Raw genomic sequence first — 17,233 nt, 5'->3', positions numbered from 1 at the left:
TTGACAACAATGCCTGTGTTCTGTATGTTTGCTGTGCGTCTTAGAAGTGAAGATGATTCAGTTATTCATTTATCCATAGACCCGTACATGTCTGTGTGGCGTATATGGAAAATTGCTCCCAGTAGGCCTTTTAAAGCTTACTGCGCAGTCATTAAGTTGCTTGTGTTTTCCAGAGCAGGCTGTCAAACAAAGATGTCCCCTCTCTGCACAATTAATACACTTCTTAATGTGTTTTGTCATCAATTATTTTGCTAATATTTGTCAAACATTGAAGAAGACTCTCCACTCTCTCCTCAGCAGGACACAACCTCTCTGCTGAGCACACACACACACAGTCATTCATATAGAAATCACTTATTAGAATCATAAATCTGCAGAATAAAGTAGCCATAAATAAGTGTTATGCAACACTCTCACAGTGGAGGGTGAAAGAGGAGAGAGAATGATGTTTCTTGAGCAATAGGAGCTTGTTAATTGAGTTGTCTGTGTTCTTTGTGGGTTTGGTGTTGTTCGTTCATTCATTGTGGTATCTGTGTGAACTTCCTGTGAACACGGTCAGATCTGTATGTGTGCATGTCTGACGGTCTGTCCTGTGCCTTTGTGTGTTTATGTTTGCATAGCCATGTGTCATAATGTGCAGCACATACAGTAATACAGCTACTTATACGTGCATATGGGAAAATGAAATGAGACACAGATGGTTAGAATCTCAGTGGCATGCAGTGATCTGTATCATTTCAGGTACACTGTATGTGAAAAAATGTTATTTTTCTTCATGCCTCGGCCAAGTACTTCCCCACTGTCCTGTTTGTCTGCAGCAGATTGATGAGATAGCCAGAGATACAAACATATAGTATATATAGGAAGAGTACACACTACATTATTGTACTGTTCTTGCCCTTGGCAAACTATGTCAGCTGCAGTAATGAGATATTTTTTTGGGATAATGATGTAGGGTGATAGTGAACTGACTACAGTGAGTTGTTGTTTATGCAGCACCATGATCAGGCATCAAGTCAGTCTGAGATATTCTGACCTCCAGACTCAAATGAGTCTGTTGAAGAGGCCACAATCACATTAAGACTGATACTAGGAAGATACATAACCTTTAAGCTATCAGGGTGAACACGTTTCTGCTTTTCTATTTCCAGTTTTTCTCATGTGTATAAGCGTGTGTAATCTATTTACTGGTATATCATTTTATTTTGAGTGAAATCATTATCTTTTCCTTCAAGAAATATTATGAACATATGACATGAACTTAGAAATGATTTGCTGAAATACGTGGATACAGAGAAATACATTGCTTGGAGGCAAAAATTTAGAATACAACTGCAGGGAGAGAGCTTTTAAGGTCCAGTGTGTAGTATTTCGGAGGATCTATTGGCAGAAATTCAACATAATATTCAGAATGATTTTTTAATTAGTGTATAATGACCTGAAAACAAGAATTGTCTTCTTTTTCTTGGCTTAGAATGAGCATTTCATATCTACATAGGTAGAGGGTCCTGTTTCACCACATCATGTTTCTGCAGTAGCCCAGAATGGGCAAACCAAATACTTACTTTACAGAGGACCTTTACTATTTTTATAGTGAGATGAAGGCGGCAGTAGGTTCTCCTACACAGTTGGAGAGGGAGGTGTATCTAGTTGGTTACAATCTACTGCCTCACCGCTAGAAACCTACTGCAGTTACTACTGTTTAGTCATATAATATATATATATAATTCCATTACTACTCTGTACAGCTACTACCATTATTATTGTGACTGCTATTGTTATCATAATCATAATCACTATAGTACTGGACCTTTTAGTCATCCTTTTATAAAAAAAACTGAATTAACTCCATTTTATTAAGTGCCTTTAGAACTCTCTTAGACTAAAATGTATGAAGGTGATGCCAGGTATGATGTATTTTGTTTTGGGGTTGATCATAAAGCAACGTAGTTTTCCTTTGGTCAGCCCTTGTGTGTGTTTTTTCTCTGCCCTCCAGACATCATAGTGCTGATTGCATCGGTGGCCGTGGTGTCGGCGGGTAGTCAGGGCAATATCTTCGCCACCTCAGTCCTCCGGAGCCTGCGTTTCTTGCAGATCCTACGCATGGTTCGAATGGACCGAAGAGGAGGCACCTGGAAACTTCTGGGCTCTGTGGTCTACGCACACAGCAAGGTGGGCAACCAAAGATGAAAAGCCAACACACACATTTGTTGTTGTTAGCTACAGGACAAAATCCCTGGGAACTTAGGGGGTTCTCTGCTAATGCTTGCTACCTTCACCTTGTAACCTGCACTGTGATGCCTTGAACTTACATCACTGTGCTGATATAAGACAGAATGTTTACACGCTTGGTAAGAAGTTGTTCCTAACTTGAGTTCTGCAGCGCCCTCCTTTGAGGCAATGCCAGTGTTAGAGCATATTCGGTGACTTGCATTTTTTACAGCTGAAATTACACAGAAAGAGTAAAGTACCAAATAAAGGGGTACCAAATTCCAGGTAGCAGTATCAATTCAAATGTGGATGGTACCAAACCCTGGTAGACAGCTGTATTACTTTGAACCTGCAGTGTGGGACTTTTTTTTTTTTTTTTGTATAAATGTCTGTTACATTAAAGCCCTTGTCCAGTGAGTTCACACAATACTGTTTAAGCCTATCACTCCCAAATAAACCACCTTATCTATATCTTAGTTTATTTTTTCTATTTTAAAGTGTGGAGTTCGTAGCAACTCTCTTAGCTATGTCTTTCACATCAACCAGCAAAGACTGATTTGCCACAGCTGAAGAAACCGCAAAACCATAGTGACAAAGAAGGCTGCAACAGATTGGAGTATGGTAGAACCTGTGGCACCATAAGCACATTGGCAGTGTTTGTGTAATTACTCTAACTGCCGGAGGAGGGGGGGAGACAAAGGTTCTGCATGCCTGTTTAAAGTGAACACCTTAATAGGTACAGTAAGCACACCAGGAGAAATAAATGGAATCTAATAGTGCTGCCCTGCAATAAGTCCTACCTTGGTGAAGCTCAGCACAATATGCCAAGGTGATGACTATGGGTATTAATGAGTCGTGGTGTTGTATTTTGTATAACACATTATAAACACCTTTGAATATATGTACACTAAGCACTTTTGTGTCATTGGGGAAGCTGTCAATGTCCTGCTCAGATTCTCTAAATGAAGGTGTTCACGTAATGTTGAATTAGTTTGTTTACATTCAATTACCAAATGTGACACAATTTAATACAGAAAGGTCCTCAAACAGCTTATCTGGCTTTAGAACTTGAAGTGTTAGACCCAGTCTTGGTACTGCAATATTTAGCTCTCCATCCAGATTTTACTGTTTTCAGCTGCATTTTCTTACCTCAACTCACCCTCATCTCTGTGCTCCAACTGGACCAACCCACACAAACCCACCAGCTTCTTTTTACTTCAGTCTGAGATCAGTGTGACCTTCGTAGATGCAGAGGTCATCACTGCTGAAATAGTTCCTCTTTACATGTGAAAAAAAAGCTTCACATTCCTGGAAGAACTTCCCATTTCAAAAGCAAATGTCAAATGGTGTAACATTGCATATGTCTTCAGGATGTTTCCTAAAGGCTTTTCTGAAAGGGTTTTTGGGCCACTGACAATGTTTCATGAGAGTCTCTCGCCAATCAAAAGTTTCCACTGCATTCTGAGTGAAACAGATTAGCCCATAACAACCAATTACCCAGCCTGAAGTAAACAGAAATGTCATCACACATAGCTGAAGCAGTTGAACAGTTCACGTAAATTACAAACAAAATACTTTCTCCATTCTGGTGATATGTAGCCTTGCAGATAGTTTTTGTTTTCTTTGCCCAGCTTTTAAAGGTGCAATGTAAGAGTAATCAATAATCATTAATCAAATACTGATGCATTTGGTTGTTGTCTTGCCAACACAACCCAATGCATTTGTATTTCTGAAAAAGACAATTATGACCATGTTACACATTGCACCTTTAAGTTATCTGTCTGAGACACAGATTCCATAAAGTGTTGGTGAACCACATTTCATTTGCTACAATCATCCTGTCTGCCGTTTGAAAAGGGACTATTGCTTCTGTAAAAATGATTTGCAAAACAGAATGTCAGGGTCTGCATTGTCAAATGGCAGTGTATCAGCAGAAGCATCCACTAGCTGAACAACAAGAGCAAAGAGCTGCAGTCAGTTGCCATGACGGTAGTGGCTGAGGTGGTGGTTGGTGCTCAGCTTGCAATGAAAGCCAGTGGTCAACATTATCTATAGCAGGAAGCCGCACCAACAGTCAAACAATAGAGCTGGGCGTTTTCAAAAACAATGTGAAGTGCTCAGCTGAACTGTATTGGTACTGTCAAAATTGAGACCTTTGTCTGCCCAGGCTCTGCCAATGGACAGTAGCTGCTATCTAAGTCTTGTACAGAGCTAATAAGCAAACCCAATCCTGGCTGAGCCTGAAGCTCAACACAACAAACTGCCCTGAAAGCAACATGAAACCTGATGCTTGATCTGTTTGGCACTAATGATTTCATATTTTTTCCTCAACTCACATTATGAGAAAAGATAATAGATGGTTTATTTATTCAGTATATGTTTGTTATACTATTCTGTAAACGTGAGAACTTCAGCTTTCACAATTGGCAAATCACAATATGTTTTATTGTGAGGGATTTTAACAATAGTCATGCAAGAAAAAGCTTGTGTGTGTGTGACCAACTTTTCCAGGATTGTTTTCTCCTCAGTCTATAATAACATGCTTGCCTTTGCTGAAAAAGTCCCAACCTCTTCTATAACACTAAAATGCACCATGATCAGGAAGATGGAACATTGGCAGTTGTTGCTGGTCTGTCTTGTGGCTGTTGAAGTCCTGATGCCTCCAAGACCTCTCCCTTTTGATTCCGCTGAATTAGATGAAGAGATTAACATATTATACAGCATGTGTAACCTTGCATTATTAACCTGCCTGTATGGCATGGAGATCTTCAGTAATATATGATGTTGAGATATATTCTTTGTGTTTATTATTTGGGAGTCACAGTCAACATGTAAACAGTAATCATGGACAAAGCATGCAGGCCGCTTGAGTATATCTTTATAAGTTGTCATAAATGTTATGCTTTAGGGTATGTTCATCAAATTTACAGTTACAGTCAAGTACTGGAAAAAGACATTACGGTGTAACATTATCCATGGAATCATGGTTATATGAATGGTGATATTGCTTTTGAAATTTAAAAATACACTAGGCTTACTGCAGTGTATTCCCCAATAACTCTGTAATTGTAATGGATTCATATTGCTTCCTCTATCTTATTCCCTTAAAATGAGACCCTATGCATATAGTCCTTATGGCTGAGTTTTCTTATTCACACATGTATTTCGGTGTCTATGAAAAGCCCTCATCTAACTGTAAAAGCAGAAGGGACAGTATGTGTTCAAAAATACTCTGAAGTGGATTTAAAACACAGATTTAGGTCATGATAAAAGGTCATACCTTTCATTTGCGTGACCTGATCACTGAAATTCACAAAAACTTCACAGAAAAGCAGATTTAGATCAAACAACAATGAATGTTCATATGTTGAAGTGGTTGTGCATCAGCAAAGCAATCTTCCATGATTACACCTCTTCTTGCAGGAGCTGGTAACTGCCTGGTACATTGGCTTCTTGGTTCTCATCTTCTCTTCCTTCCTCGTCTACCTTGTGGAGAACAAGTTCAACAAGGAGTTTGCGACCTACGCTGATGCCTTGTGGTGGGGCACGGTGAGTTTGGAGGAATAAATGTAGCTTTGCCTGTCAAGCTTCAGTCAAAACCCAGAATGGAAAAAATGACTGTAATGTTGTTTTCATTCCCATCACTCTACCTCCAATATCTGTAGCTATCCAGGGTTTCTGCCAGTGTACTGTGGGAACTATGGGAATTACGAGAATATCTGTTTTGTAAATGTCAATTAATAATCTGATGTTGACCGAACAAAAAAGGTAGAACTCCACTTCGAGGGCAGGGCAGCGCCCGGACATTTTAGAGTGCCAACACACTAAAATTATCTAGTAGGTGCTTCTCAAAGTCAAGGATGCTTCCTTGGTAGGATGGATTGAAAACATTAAAATTCTAAGGAGGATCCCTCCTTAACTTTGAAAAGTACTAAATTAACTTTAAGATGTGCTAATTCATCTTTACAAAACTCAACAGTGAGCATGTTTGTATTTAATGCCTAAATAATTAGCTAGAGATTAACATTAGCAGAGCAGCAAATGTGCAGCAGTAACATAAAAAAGCAGCTCCCCTGTCATTCATAAGTCTCACACAGGTAGGAGACTGTAAGATGCTTTCAAATTAATTAATTCATTAATTAATGCAGTTAACTTTTTAAAGTTAAAAGGCTACATACTGTTTATATTATCTGCCAGTTGTATTGCCATTTTGTATTTTAGTGGACTAAGGGCACCAGTGAGGTGATCAGGTGATTTCCCAGCCACGAGCTGTGCTTTGATTGGTTCCTTGGGCGACAGGAGAGCTCAAAGTTACACTTCTTTCCAGCAGAAGATTTTTACCTGACAAGTTTGCAGAGTCATCTCTTCACAGAAATATGTCCTGCACTGGGTGCTTCAGATCTGCGTCTTTGCTAATGTTTTTTCCTGTTCAGTCTGTCATTGCCTCTGAGCTCCGACAACAGCTCGATCAACATTAGCCCTCCATGGCTCCATTAATCACCATTTTCATACCAGCTCAAAAACAAATCAGAATGGTACCAGATGACTGCAACCACCTCTGTCATGCAAGGGAATTACAGTCTCAATGAAAATAATCCTGAGAGATCTGTCTGCCAAAATAGCAAGACAGGCACATGGATATATGTATTGACAGATGCACAGATAAAACAGAGCAGTGCCAGTTCACAGCCAGGTTCATTTGTTCCTGTCATTACATATTGAATACATTGCATTAAATGCTTCTTTTCAGGCTTTGTCACACATATGTGAATAGCTCTATTCAGCTGACATATTTTGATGTGTGATGTTCCATCACTATGAATCATAATTACACTTAACTCCATTTTTCTTTTATTAAAACATAATTCATTGGCTTCTTCGTTTATCTCGTCATTTTAATCAGTTAGAAGTGTAATACTGTCAAAATAGCCTATTATTGCGTCCTTGCAGATCATCTGTATAGAGTTGAGCACAGTTGTCTTCGGTTCAGGTCTTCACACATAATGCCCCATGTCCACATAGTGTTTTTTTCCTGTCAGAAAAGCAATGGCAGGGCGTTGTGGAGAGCCGAGATAAAGCGCTTGTGCGGTGAGAGATAACTTTACACATGAGTTTTGACTGGCATTAGCTAGATAGCTAACATAACACTACGTTAACAAGTGGTGGGCTACACAGCTACACTGTTTCTGTCTGATAAAGCTAATTTTCTTGGCTACTAGGCTACTAATCCTGTGCCATCTCATATATGGTTGGTTGTCTGAAAAAGAAATCCGTTGACAACACCAGAGCCTGTCTAGAAAGTTCAGCTATTTTCAACTAAATGTGCTGTAAGCAGCACAAAAACCTTGGTACAACACAACTTCTCTAAGATATGGATATACATTCTCCTCATTGGGAACAGCTAGAAAAAAAAAAGACACTGCTGCTCAGAAAAAAATGCATGGACACAGGCCCATAAGGACAACAACACACATGTGCTTTTTTGTATTTTACCAAGGTAAAATAAGCAGTTCAGCCACAAACTTTGATTATTGCACTAAGGACCAAGGCCATACAGACTCCACACAAGTCTAATCACCGAGATCCGCTTTGCCTGAAGCCATTATTATCATGTGTATGTGGCTCAGCTTAAGCAATATGTAAAAGAATAAGCATGCATATAACATAGTTATTCACACCGAAAGCCATTTAAATAAAAGTAGTTAAAGATAAGAAATGAAGATACTTAGAGCAATCATAAATCATGTGTGCCATTCTGAAAAAGAAAAAGAAAGTGGTGCAGCAGGTTCAACCCAGATACATGCAGCAGACGGACTTTCATTCATGTCTGCCACAAGTGAATCCAAATATACGCTCTTAATGTTTTATTTTTTGGTTAAAGGACCAGTTCATCAGAATCACAAAAAAGAAACCTGGTGTAGCCATGTGGAGAGTTTCCTCTCCAGAAGGAGGGGGGAAAGGGGGTGGAGTCAGACAGAGACAGAGATGCTTAGCAACTGCATTAATAACCAAGTACTGGAAGGATAAAATATAATATTAACAAAAATAATCATGATAGCAATAGTAGTAGTAATAGTAGTAATAATAATAGTAATGTAGAAGTATGATAGGTAGTAATAACAGTAGCTGGTGTCAAATAGGACCACAGCAGATGGTCCAGACAGGATCCATAGGAACCTGCTTATTAAACTCATGGCTAAGTCATTGCTTTCAACCATTTACTAATGTTTTGCAATTTAGATTTATAGCAATTAAAGCAATTAATAACATGTTTTTGCTTGCTAAATGTAATAAAAGCCTTCCAATGAATGTTGTAAGTACATGTGTTGAAGTAAATGTTAATGGGAGTCAATAAACTAAATTCATGAGCAAGCTAAACAATCAATAACTCAATAAATATACACAGACAGGATTTTTACAACAAACTGTCAACTGTTTAATGAGAACTCCTTGATATCAAAGATTGAGATAATCTCTTTTTCCAGACTAATATTTCTCTATTGCCAGAGCTTCTGTGTGAGCATCACTCAGGACCAGATGATAAGTGAATTGTTTTCACAGATCACCCTGACAACCATTGGCTATGGGGACAAGACACCAAAGACGTGGACAGGAAGGATGCTGTCTGCAGGGTTTGCCCTCCTGGGCATTTCATTCTTTGCCTTGCCAGCAGTAAGTCTGTATTCTTCAAGTATATTATTTATACAAATTATTTCATATTTATTTATTTATTTATTTTCACTGTCAGAGAGCAGAGATTTTTCAGGTCAATTGCGATCTATCTGTTATTTAATCAGGAAGACTGCTGTGATTTGGTTTGATATGTTTTGTCTGATTTGATTGCAAGCCTGTGAGGTTTAGCTACAGGGAACGTTTACTTTGAGGAATTTGAACGTACTTGATTGAAATTCAGACTAAATATGTATACTTTTTCTTCCACTTTATACATGTGTGAAGGGCGTTTGATATGATAACAATAATGCACCAAGATGTGTTGCAATAAACAAACAACAAACAGAGTGTGATGTTAACATGAATAATTAACAATGTGGGTTTAAAAATATTCTAAAAAATGACTTTGGAGAGGAAAAAAATAAATTCAACATGTTTTCTGGACCTTTAAGTTCTGCTATATTCAGTCCAAATAATTAGAATTAATAGAAAGTCAGTCAATTCATTCAAATCTTGCAACTTAAAAACAACTTAAATTTGTTCAGTATAGTTAGACGTGGGTTTGCATGTTCTCCCTGTGCCTGAGTGGGTTTTCTCCAGGTGCCCCGGCTTCCTCCCACAATCCCAAAGACATGACATTAGGTTAATTGGCTACTCTGCATTGCCCCTAGGTGTGAGTGTGAGTGTGAGTGCGTGTGATTGTCTGTCTTTGTGTGTCAGCCTTGTGATAGACTGGTGACCAGTCTGAATACTGGGACTGGCTTTATTTGATACCTGTAAAGTACCGACTGTTATAACCCACTACACACCACATTAATGTGTATGTAAAGTGTGTCAGAGGAGATGAATGTGAGATCTGTTTTATTGCAATAATGTGAATAAGCTTTGAGATACCAATCTTATCTCTCCACAAGGCAGCGAATACGCAAACAAAATGTCAAACTATTCCCTCAGGGAAAATAAACATGTGAAATGTTTGCCATTTCTGAATCAAACCTGTCATTCTCCCTACAGCCACCGTGATCTTTCTCAGAAACACAGTGACACTCAAGTGTTTGATGTGTACATGCATCCAGTAATTATTCCTCTTAATGTCATACCAGGGTATTCTGGGTTCAGGCTTTGCCCTGAAGGTCCAGGAGCAGCACAGACAGAAGCACTTTGAGAAGAGGAGAAACCCAGCAGCCTACCTCATCCAGGTAAAGCAGCCGGTCTGCTCTCTTTCTCTGACACACATTGCATTACTGTTTTGGGGCTGGAAATTTAATACATTATTATTAAGAATTGTTGATTTGTTGAATTGTACAAAACAATACGGCACAGCATCTATGAAAGAAGTGTTTAATAGCCCTTAATGATTTTGTCATTCTGCAGTTTCTCTTTTCTTTCCATGAAACCCTGAAATGACCCAATGAAAAGCACACAGCATGTAGCTTCACTCTGTCCACTCCTCTGCTCACTCATCCTCACTCTGCAGTAAACTCTGTAATCTCTGCGAGGTTGTTTTTCTGCTTTCCAGATTCTCCTGTGTCAAAAAGCCCCAAAAACAATAGTTTGGCAAAGCCATTTTTGCCATCCTTCTCTTGTCTATTTCACACATTTCTTTCTTTTCCAGCCTGATCTTCACACATGCCATTTGTTTCATCCGGAATATTAGTGATGCTGACCTCACATTGTCCTCCTCATGTATTTTTCCACACGCTTCCTTGTCATCCCCCTGCTCTCTCACCTACTTCACTCCCACACACTTCTTCATTTTCTTCTTCTTTCCTTCGCACCTTTCTCTCCCATCTTATGTTCCCATCTCCCCCTTTCCTGATTTCCTCCTCCTCTTCATCCTGTCTGTCCCCATGTTGTACCAGGCTGCGTGGCGTTATTACTCCACCGACAGCACCAGGCCCTACCTGGACGCCACATGGCGATACTATGAGAGCCTCCTGCCTTCCCACAGGCATGTATCCATGCCTGCCCTCCGCCCAACCACAGACGTGTGACACACCTGTTTTTTGTTTCACTAATCAGCTTCTTTCATTGTTTTCTTTTCTACTTTCCTCATCCTCTTCTTCCTCTTCCCTCTGACTCCCGCCCCTGCCTTGTTTTTGTTGTATGTCATTTTTTCCTTCCCTGTTATCTTTTGTTTGGGGGGGTGGTCTCCTTTTTTATACTATTTTCTTCTTCCTGGTTTTTGTGTATTCTGCATGCAGTGTGTTTGGCGTAGTTATGCGGCTGATGAGAACTCGGTTTCCATTGCTACCTGGAAGCCTCACTTGAAGGCGTTGCATACCTGCAGCCCTACAAAGTAGGTACAACTATGGCAGCTGGTGTCTGTATTTGATGTCTGTGCCCCTCTAGCCATCTTTTCCTGTACTTCAATTATGTACATTTTGAGTCATCTTTTTTAAATGATTTAGCCTTTTCACATTTTCTGCTCCCAATCTTTGCTCTCTTTATTGAAAATACAAATGCACTGATTTCATACTTTTCTATTTCTTTTCTGAGAAATTGGTTCACAGTCATCAAACTGACTGATTGTTTCCAGGCTCTGTTAATCTCACTTTGCCTTAATTGGCAGAAAAATTGCTGACATCTAAAATATTTCTAAACAAACCTTTTGCTGCTATTAGACCAAAATAAATAGACATTTTATCCCTCTGTGTTTGACTAAATTCAGTTGGGTGCTCAGTGGTCCAGGGACTGCTGTCACTGCTCTCACTCTGAGGGTCTGAAGCAGCAGTTTTACCATTCACACTCCATTTCTGTTTATGATGGCAATTGTGGCCTTGCTGCTCCAACCAAGACATTTTGAAATTCAGTCTTTTTAAATTGAGCGACCGCTGAACTCTGATGTCCGGAGGATGTCAGATGTACAGTGTACTTCAGCCTGTCAGGAACTTTGTCGGATGGCATACTTATACACAAAGATACAGGATAGATCACTATAGACAAGTTTCTCATTTACGAAGTATGTACACACAGTAGGAGGTGGAAAGCTTATGGATATTTCCATTCCTCAGCAACATAGCAGCTTGATGGAAACCAGTAAAATCGTCATAATTGTTTAGAGGTTTTGTTGTTAGCGTTTGTGCTTTCATCCTCACAGGTGCAAAACTTTTTAATCTACACTGCAGGTAGACATCCGTCGGTTCCAACTAACATGACATATGAACAGCTCTTAGCAGTAACAGCACACACCGAAACTACACAAAGTTAGCTCTTGCAGCTACTGAGAGATGATTTGTGTGTGTCCCAAAACATCAAGGGATGGCACTGGTTAAAAGTAGAAAAGCATAAAAAGTTTGTGTTGTATGTTAACATACATGAAATTCCTGTTGTTTGCCTATGTCACAAATTTAAAGACAGAGTTCTATATTATACTAGCAATGTCAACATAATTGAAGTTGTTGTTTCTCATCTAAATATACCAGGTGTATGTTGTTTAAATTACAAACTACATAACTACATAAATTACAAACTACTACAAAATCTCTAGATGCTAGCTAAGTCTGTTTTCTGAGATAACAGGAAGGGTTCCCGCTTAGCTTTTTGAATATTTTCCATCCATTACTCTTGTAGTTCATACAGTAACACACAACACAAAACCTTTCCTGTTGGTCTCCCAATCAAACACTCATTCTGGTTTGTTTTCTCCCTATGTACGTGTCACAATGACATCATTCCAAAATCAGTCTGCGGAGCCTGGAAATATTGGCCATATAATGTACAGTTTAACAGTCTTAATGAGCTTAATGTACAGAATACACCCTCTGAAGACGTTCAGTCACTACCTTCTCTTTTTACAAATGCTTCCTTACCTTGCATTGACTTGCATGTTTGTAGCAAGCCTGCTGTTAGTTACGGTCTTTTTCCCTTGGAATGATTATTATTGATCTTCTGCAACAGTTGCTGACAACAATTTTCCCATCATGCTAATTTTGAGGACCATGTGTATGCAAGTTTTAACCTAAACTACAAATCACTAGTAAGTAAATAAAAAAAAAATATTAAGAAATTTATAATAAATTCTTGCAGCATCCAATGCAGTTAAAGTGCAGATGGACCTGAAATTGACATTATTACCTTATGACAAAAATGTTACTTTAGCAAAAATTAATGCAGACTGGATGTTCTCTGTTACAGTACTTTCATTCATCTTTATTTAAACAGGGAGGGCATGATGAAAGCATGTTTAGCTGTAATGTAAAGTCTTTGTGATTTGTAGTAAATGGGCTAAAGCATGTAAAAGCACTATTATGGTCCTTTAAGCACAGTGTTGACACTTAAGTAGTATGAGAAGATGCTTAATTTAGCTTTTTTCTTCTTCTTCTCTGTCAACTCCAGGAAGGAGCAGGGAGAGTCGACCACAAGGTTTGTGACCCTGTTGTTTCACTGAACATTCACTGTCTTCCATTATGTTGTAGCTCCATAATTTAAGGTTAAGGCTGGGTATCGAACCTAAATGCTTTTTTTTTTTTTTTTTTTGTGCTGACTATAAAAAAGGGCAAAATAGTATCATGGCAGTTTGTCAAGTAGCTACAAAAAGTGTATTTATATACTTGGACACAGGATTCTCACAACAGAATCCAGGAATTGAATCATGTCTGTGGTTAGGTTTAGGCAACAAAAGCACTTTAAAGTTTAAGGTTAGGAAAAGTTCACAAAACAGAACAAAACGCCATCTACCACACTGAGTTTGGTTAAGGTTAGAGACAGTGATTTTAGTTATATGTTAATAAAAATCAGTTACTGAAATACTGATGGCATTTTATCTTTAGCGTTTATGTACATGAGCACACATTTTCCATTTTTGACTTGTTCTGACTGTCACAACAAGAGTTCATCAGAATCAGAAAGCCCATGTGCCCATGTGTACGAAGCCTACTGATTCAACTTCAACACTATTTGACAAATTGTTGTTACACTGCATTGAAAACTTTCAGATTTTATTTCAATAGCAGTCTTGTCTGGCTGCTTGTGTTTAAGAACACTCAACATTTGAAAAGTCTGGGGTCGTAAACTTCACATAATGTAAAAAAACAAAACGTGTTCCTTAAACCTGCATATGTTGATTATTGTGGCCACTATGAGGTGGGACACAAATTGTAAATATAACAGCAAGCGGTTACACATCCAGCAGACATGGAACAATGTTAACATTCATTTTGTCAATTTTTTTATCCATCTGGGGAATGTAATATTGTCTCTGTTTTTGCTGTTTGATACTGAGCAGGTGGCACACAGTGCATTTAACAGAGCCTTTTAAGCAATGAGAGTGTACTAAAACACTAAAAGTGTAAGTTGTAAAACCAAAACAATGGCAACTTTAAAATCAGGTGGCAATTCTCTGTGGGTTAGACTTTATGAGTAACCTCTTTAACAATACACACACAGTCAGAATCAGAATTCCTTTATTAATCCCTGGAGGGAAATTCTTGTTTTTACAGACATTGCACATGCAGTATTCCCGACCAAGAAAGGAGAAAAGTGCAGAGTATAAAAAATAGGATAAACTTAATAAAGATAGGATAAACAAAACTAAAATCTCAAAGTACAGGTATTTACAAAAAACTGTATTCAAATTTTTAAGAAAATTTAAAATACAGGTATGTGCATGTGTAAAAAGCCAATATGTACATTGTCTATATACAGTGAGTGTGTCCATCACAGTGCTGAGTTTAACAGTTTGATGGCGACAGGCAGGAATGATTTCCTGTGTCGCTCTGTGGTGCATCGTGGGAGTATGAGTCTGTTGCTGAACGAGCTCCTGTAGCCGATCAGCACATTGTGGAGAGGGTGAGAGGGAAAGTCCAGTATAGTTCTTATTTTGGACAACATCCTCCTCTCAGACACCACTGTCAGAGAGTCCAGTTCCTCTCCCACAACATGGCTGGCCTTCTTGATGATTCTATTGAGTCTGTTGGTGTCCCTCACCCTCAGGCAGCTGCCCCAGCAGGCAACTGCATATGTGATGGCACTGGACACCACCGACTCATAGAACATCCTCAGCATCGTCCTGCAGATGTTGAAGGACCTCAGCCGCCTCAGAAAGTAGAGGCGACTCTGGCCCTTTCTGTAGACCATGTCCACATTCTTGCACCAGTCCAGTTTGTGGTCTAAGTACACCCCCAAGTACTTGTACTGTTCCACCACCTCCACAGTGTCCCCTTTGATGTTGATAGGGGTCACTGGAGCCTTAGTCCTCCTCAGGTCCACCACCAGTTCTTTGGTCTTTGTCACATTGAGCTGTAGGTGGTTTTTCCCGCTCCATGTGACAAAGTTGTCCACTACCGTCCTGTACTCTCTCTCATCCCCCCCAGTAATACACCCAACCACTGCAGAGTCATCAGAAAATTTCTGAAGATGGCAGGACTCTGTGCAGTGCGTAAAGTCTGTGGTGTAAATAGTGAAGAGGAAGGGAGAGAGGACAGTCCCCTGTGGAGCCCCGGTGTTGCTGATCACTTCATCTGACAGGCAGCACTTCAGGCGTACGTACTGCGGTCTGCCCGTCAGATAGTCTGCGATCCAGGACACCAGTGGGGCATCCACCTGCATCGCTGTCAGCTTCTCAGCCAGCAGAGCCGGCCTGATGGTGTCAAACGCACTCGAGAAATCGAAGAACGTGATTCTCACAGTGCTTGCCGGCTTGTCCAGGTGAGTGTAGACTCTGTTCAGCAGGTAGATGATGGCATCGTCCACTCCAAGGCGGGGCTGGTAGGCGAACTGAAGGGGGTCCTGAAGCGGTTGGACCATGGGCCTGAGCTGCTCCAGGACGAGTCTTTCCAGGGTCTTCATGATGTGTGACGTCAGGGCCACAGGCCTGTAGTCCTTGGGGTCGCTGGGACGCGGCGTCTTCGGGACAGGAACGAGGCATGACGTCTTCCACACCACGGGGACCCTCTGAAGACTCAGACTCAGGTTGAAGACATGATGAAGTACTCCGCTTAGCTGGGGGGCACAGGCTTTCAGGACCCTGGGGCTCACACCATCTGGGCCTGCAGCTTTGCCTGCACGGAGTCTCTGCAGCTGTCTTCTCACCTGGTCAGCTGTGAAGGTCATCGTTGGGGTGATGGGTGGGGGAGGAGTGCTTGTGGTACCCAGGTGAGAGTGGTCCACCCAGGCTTCTGGGGACGAGGTGTGAGCGAGGCCATCCAGATGGAATGTGGGTGGAGGGAGAGAGGCTGGAGTGGCTGGTTGCTGCAGCCGTACTGCTGAGGAGTCGTTTGAAGTGTGAATTGGGGTCCCTGTGTCGAATCTGTTAAAAAACTGATTCAACTCGTTCGCCCGTTCCACACCGCCATCAACTCCTCCTCTGTTTGGCCCGTAACCTGTGATGGTCCTCATGCCACTCCACACCTCTCTCGTGTTGTTCTGCTGGAGTTTCCACTCCAGCTTCCTCCGGTACCTCTCCTTTGCCTCCCTGATCTTTGATCTCAGGGTGCGCTGGATAGCTCTCACCTCCTCCCTATTGCCTGCTCTGAAAGCCCTCTTCTTGTCATTGAGGATGGCTTTGATGTCCTTGGTTACCCACGGCTTGTTGTTGGGGTAACACTTTACAGTTTTGGTTGGGACAATGGTGTCCACACAGAAGTTTATGTAGGCAGTGATGCACTCCGTGAGCCCATCAATGTCCTGGCCGTGGGGCTCACAGAGTGCCTGCCAGTCTGTCACCTCAAAACAGCCCTGGAGTGTCTCATTGGCCACGTCTGTCCATCTCCTCACAGTCCTTGAAGTTGCAGGCAGACGCTTTACGAGAGGCACATAGCAGGGGGAGAGGTGGATCAGGTTGTGATCTGACCTGCCTAGTGGGGGGAGGGGGGAAGAGCTGTAACAGTCCTTTGCATTTGCATACAGCAGATCAATTGTTCTTCCCTCTCTGGTAGGACAGTTCACAAACTGAGTGAAAGTGGGGAGTGTTTTGTCTAGGTTAGTATGGTTGAAATCACCCGAGATTGCAATGAATGCACTCGGGTGCTGAGTCTGTATCCGGGCTATTGCAGAATGAATAGTGTCACATGTCCTGCTGGGGTTTGCAGAGGGGGGAACATAAACAGTTACCATGACAACATGTGAAAACTCCCTGGGCAGGTAATATGGACGTAGTCCAACGGCACAAAGTTCCACATCCGGGCTGCAGATGCGCTCCTTCACCGTGATGTGAGCTGGATTACACCACCGGTTGTTAACGAGCACGGCAAGCCCTCCCCCTTTGTGCTTACCGCTGGTAGCGCAGTCTCTGTCCGCACGGACCGTATGGAAGCCCGTTACCGTCACATTGTCGTCGGGTATGTCCTGGTGCAGCCATGTCTCCGTAAAGCACATCAAACTGCACTCCCGGTATTCCCTCTGACTCTGC

At 41.0% G+C, this 17,233-nt stretch overlaps 1 protein-coding gene across 6 annotated transcripts in view; it reads left to right on the top strand.

Moving 5' to 3' along the window:
• Nucleotides 1-17,233, top strand: part of kcnq5b (potassium voltage-gated channel, KQT-like subfamily, member 5b) — a 120,015-nt gene that overhangs the window by 85,520 nt on the left and 17,262 nt on the right. For 5 of the 6 annotated variants that reach the window (XM_046401791.1, XM_046401753.1, XM_046401763.1 and 2 more), the window contains exons 4-9: nt 1,997-2,172; nt 5,635-5,760; nt 8,773-8,883; nt 9,987-10,082; nt 11,088-11,182; nt 13,222-13,248. In XM_046401791.1, coding sequence (XP_046257747.1) covers nt 1,997-2,172; nt 5,635-5,760; nt 8,773-8,883; nt 9,987-10,082; nt 11,088-11,182; nt 13,222-13,248 — 631 coding nt within the window. Of the gene's footprint in view, nt 1-1,996; nt 2,173-5,634; nt 5,761-8,772; nt 8,884-9,986; nt 10,083-10,745; nt 10,835-11,087; nt 11,183-13,221; nt 13,249-17,233 lie in introns of all 6 variants that reach the window. The other variant, XM_046401800.1, reaches the window with a different exon arrangement.

Source organism: Scatophagus argus, chromosome 2 (assembly GCF_020382885.2).
Source record: "Scatophagus argus isolate fScaArg1 chromosome 2, fScaArg1.pri, whole genome shotgun sequence".
NCBI lineage: Eukaryota > Metazoa > Chordata > Actinopteri > Scatophagidae > Scatophagus > Scatophagus argus.
The sequence above is the reverse complement of the archived record's forward strand: the minus strand, read 5'-3'. Positions and strand labels throughout refer to the sequence as shown.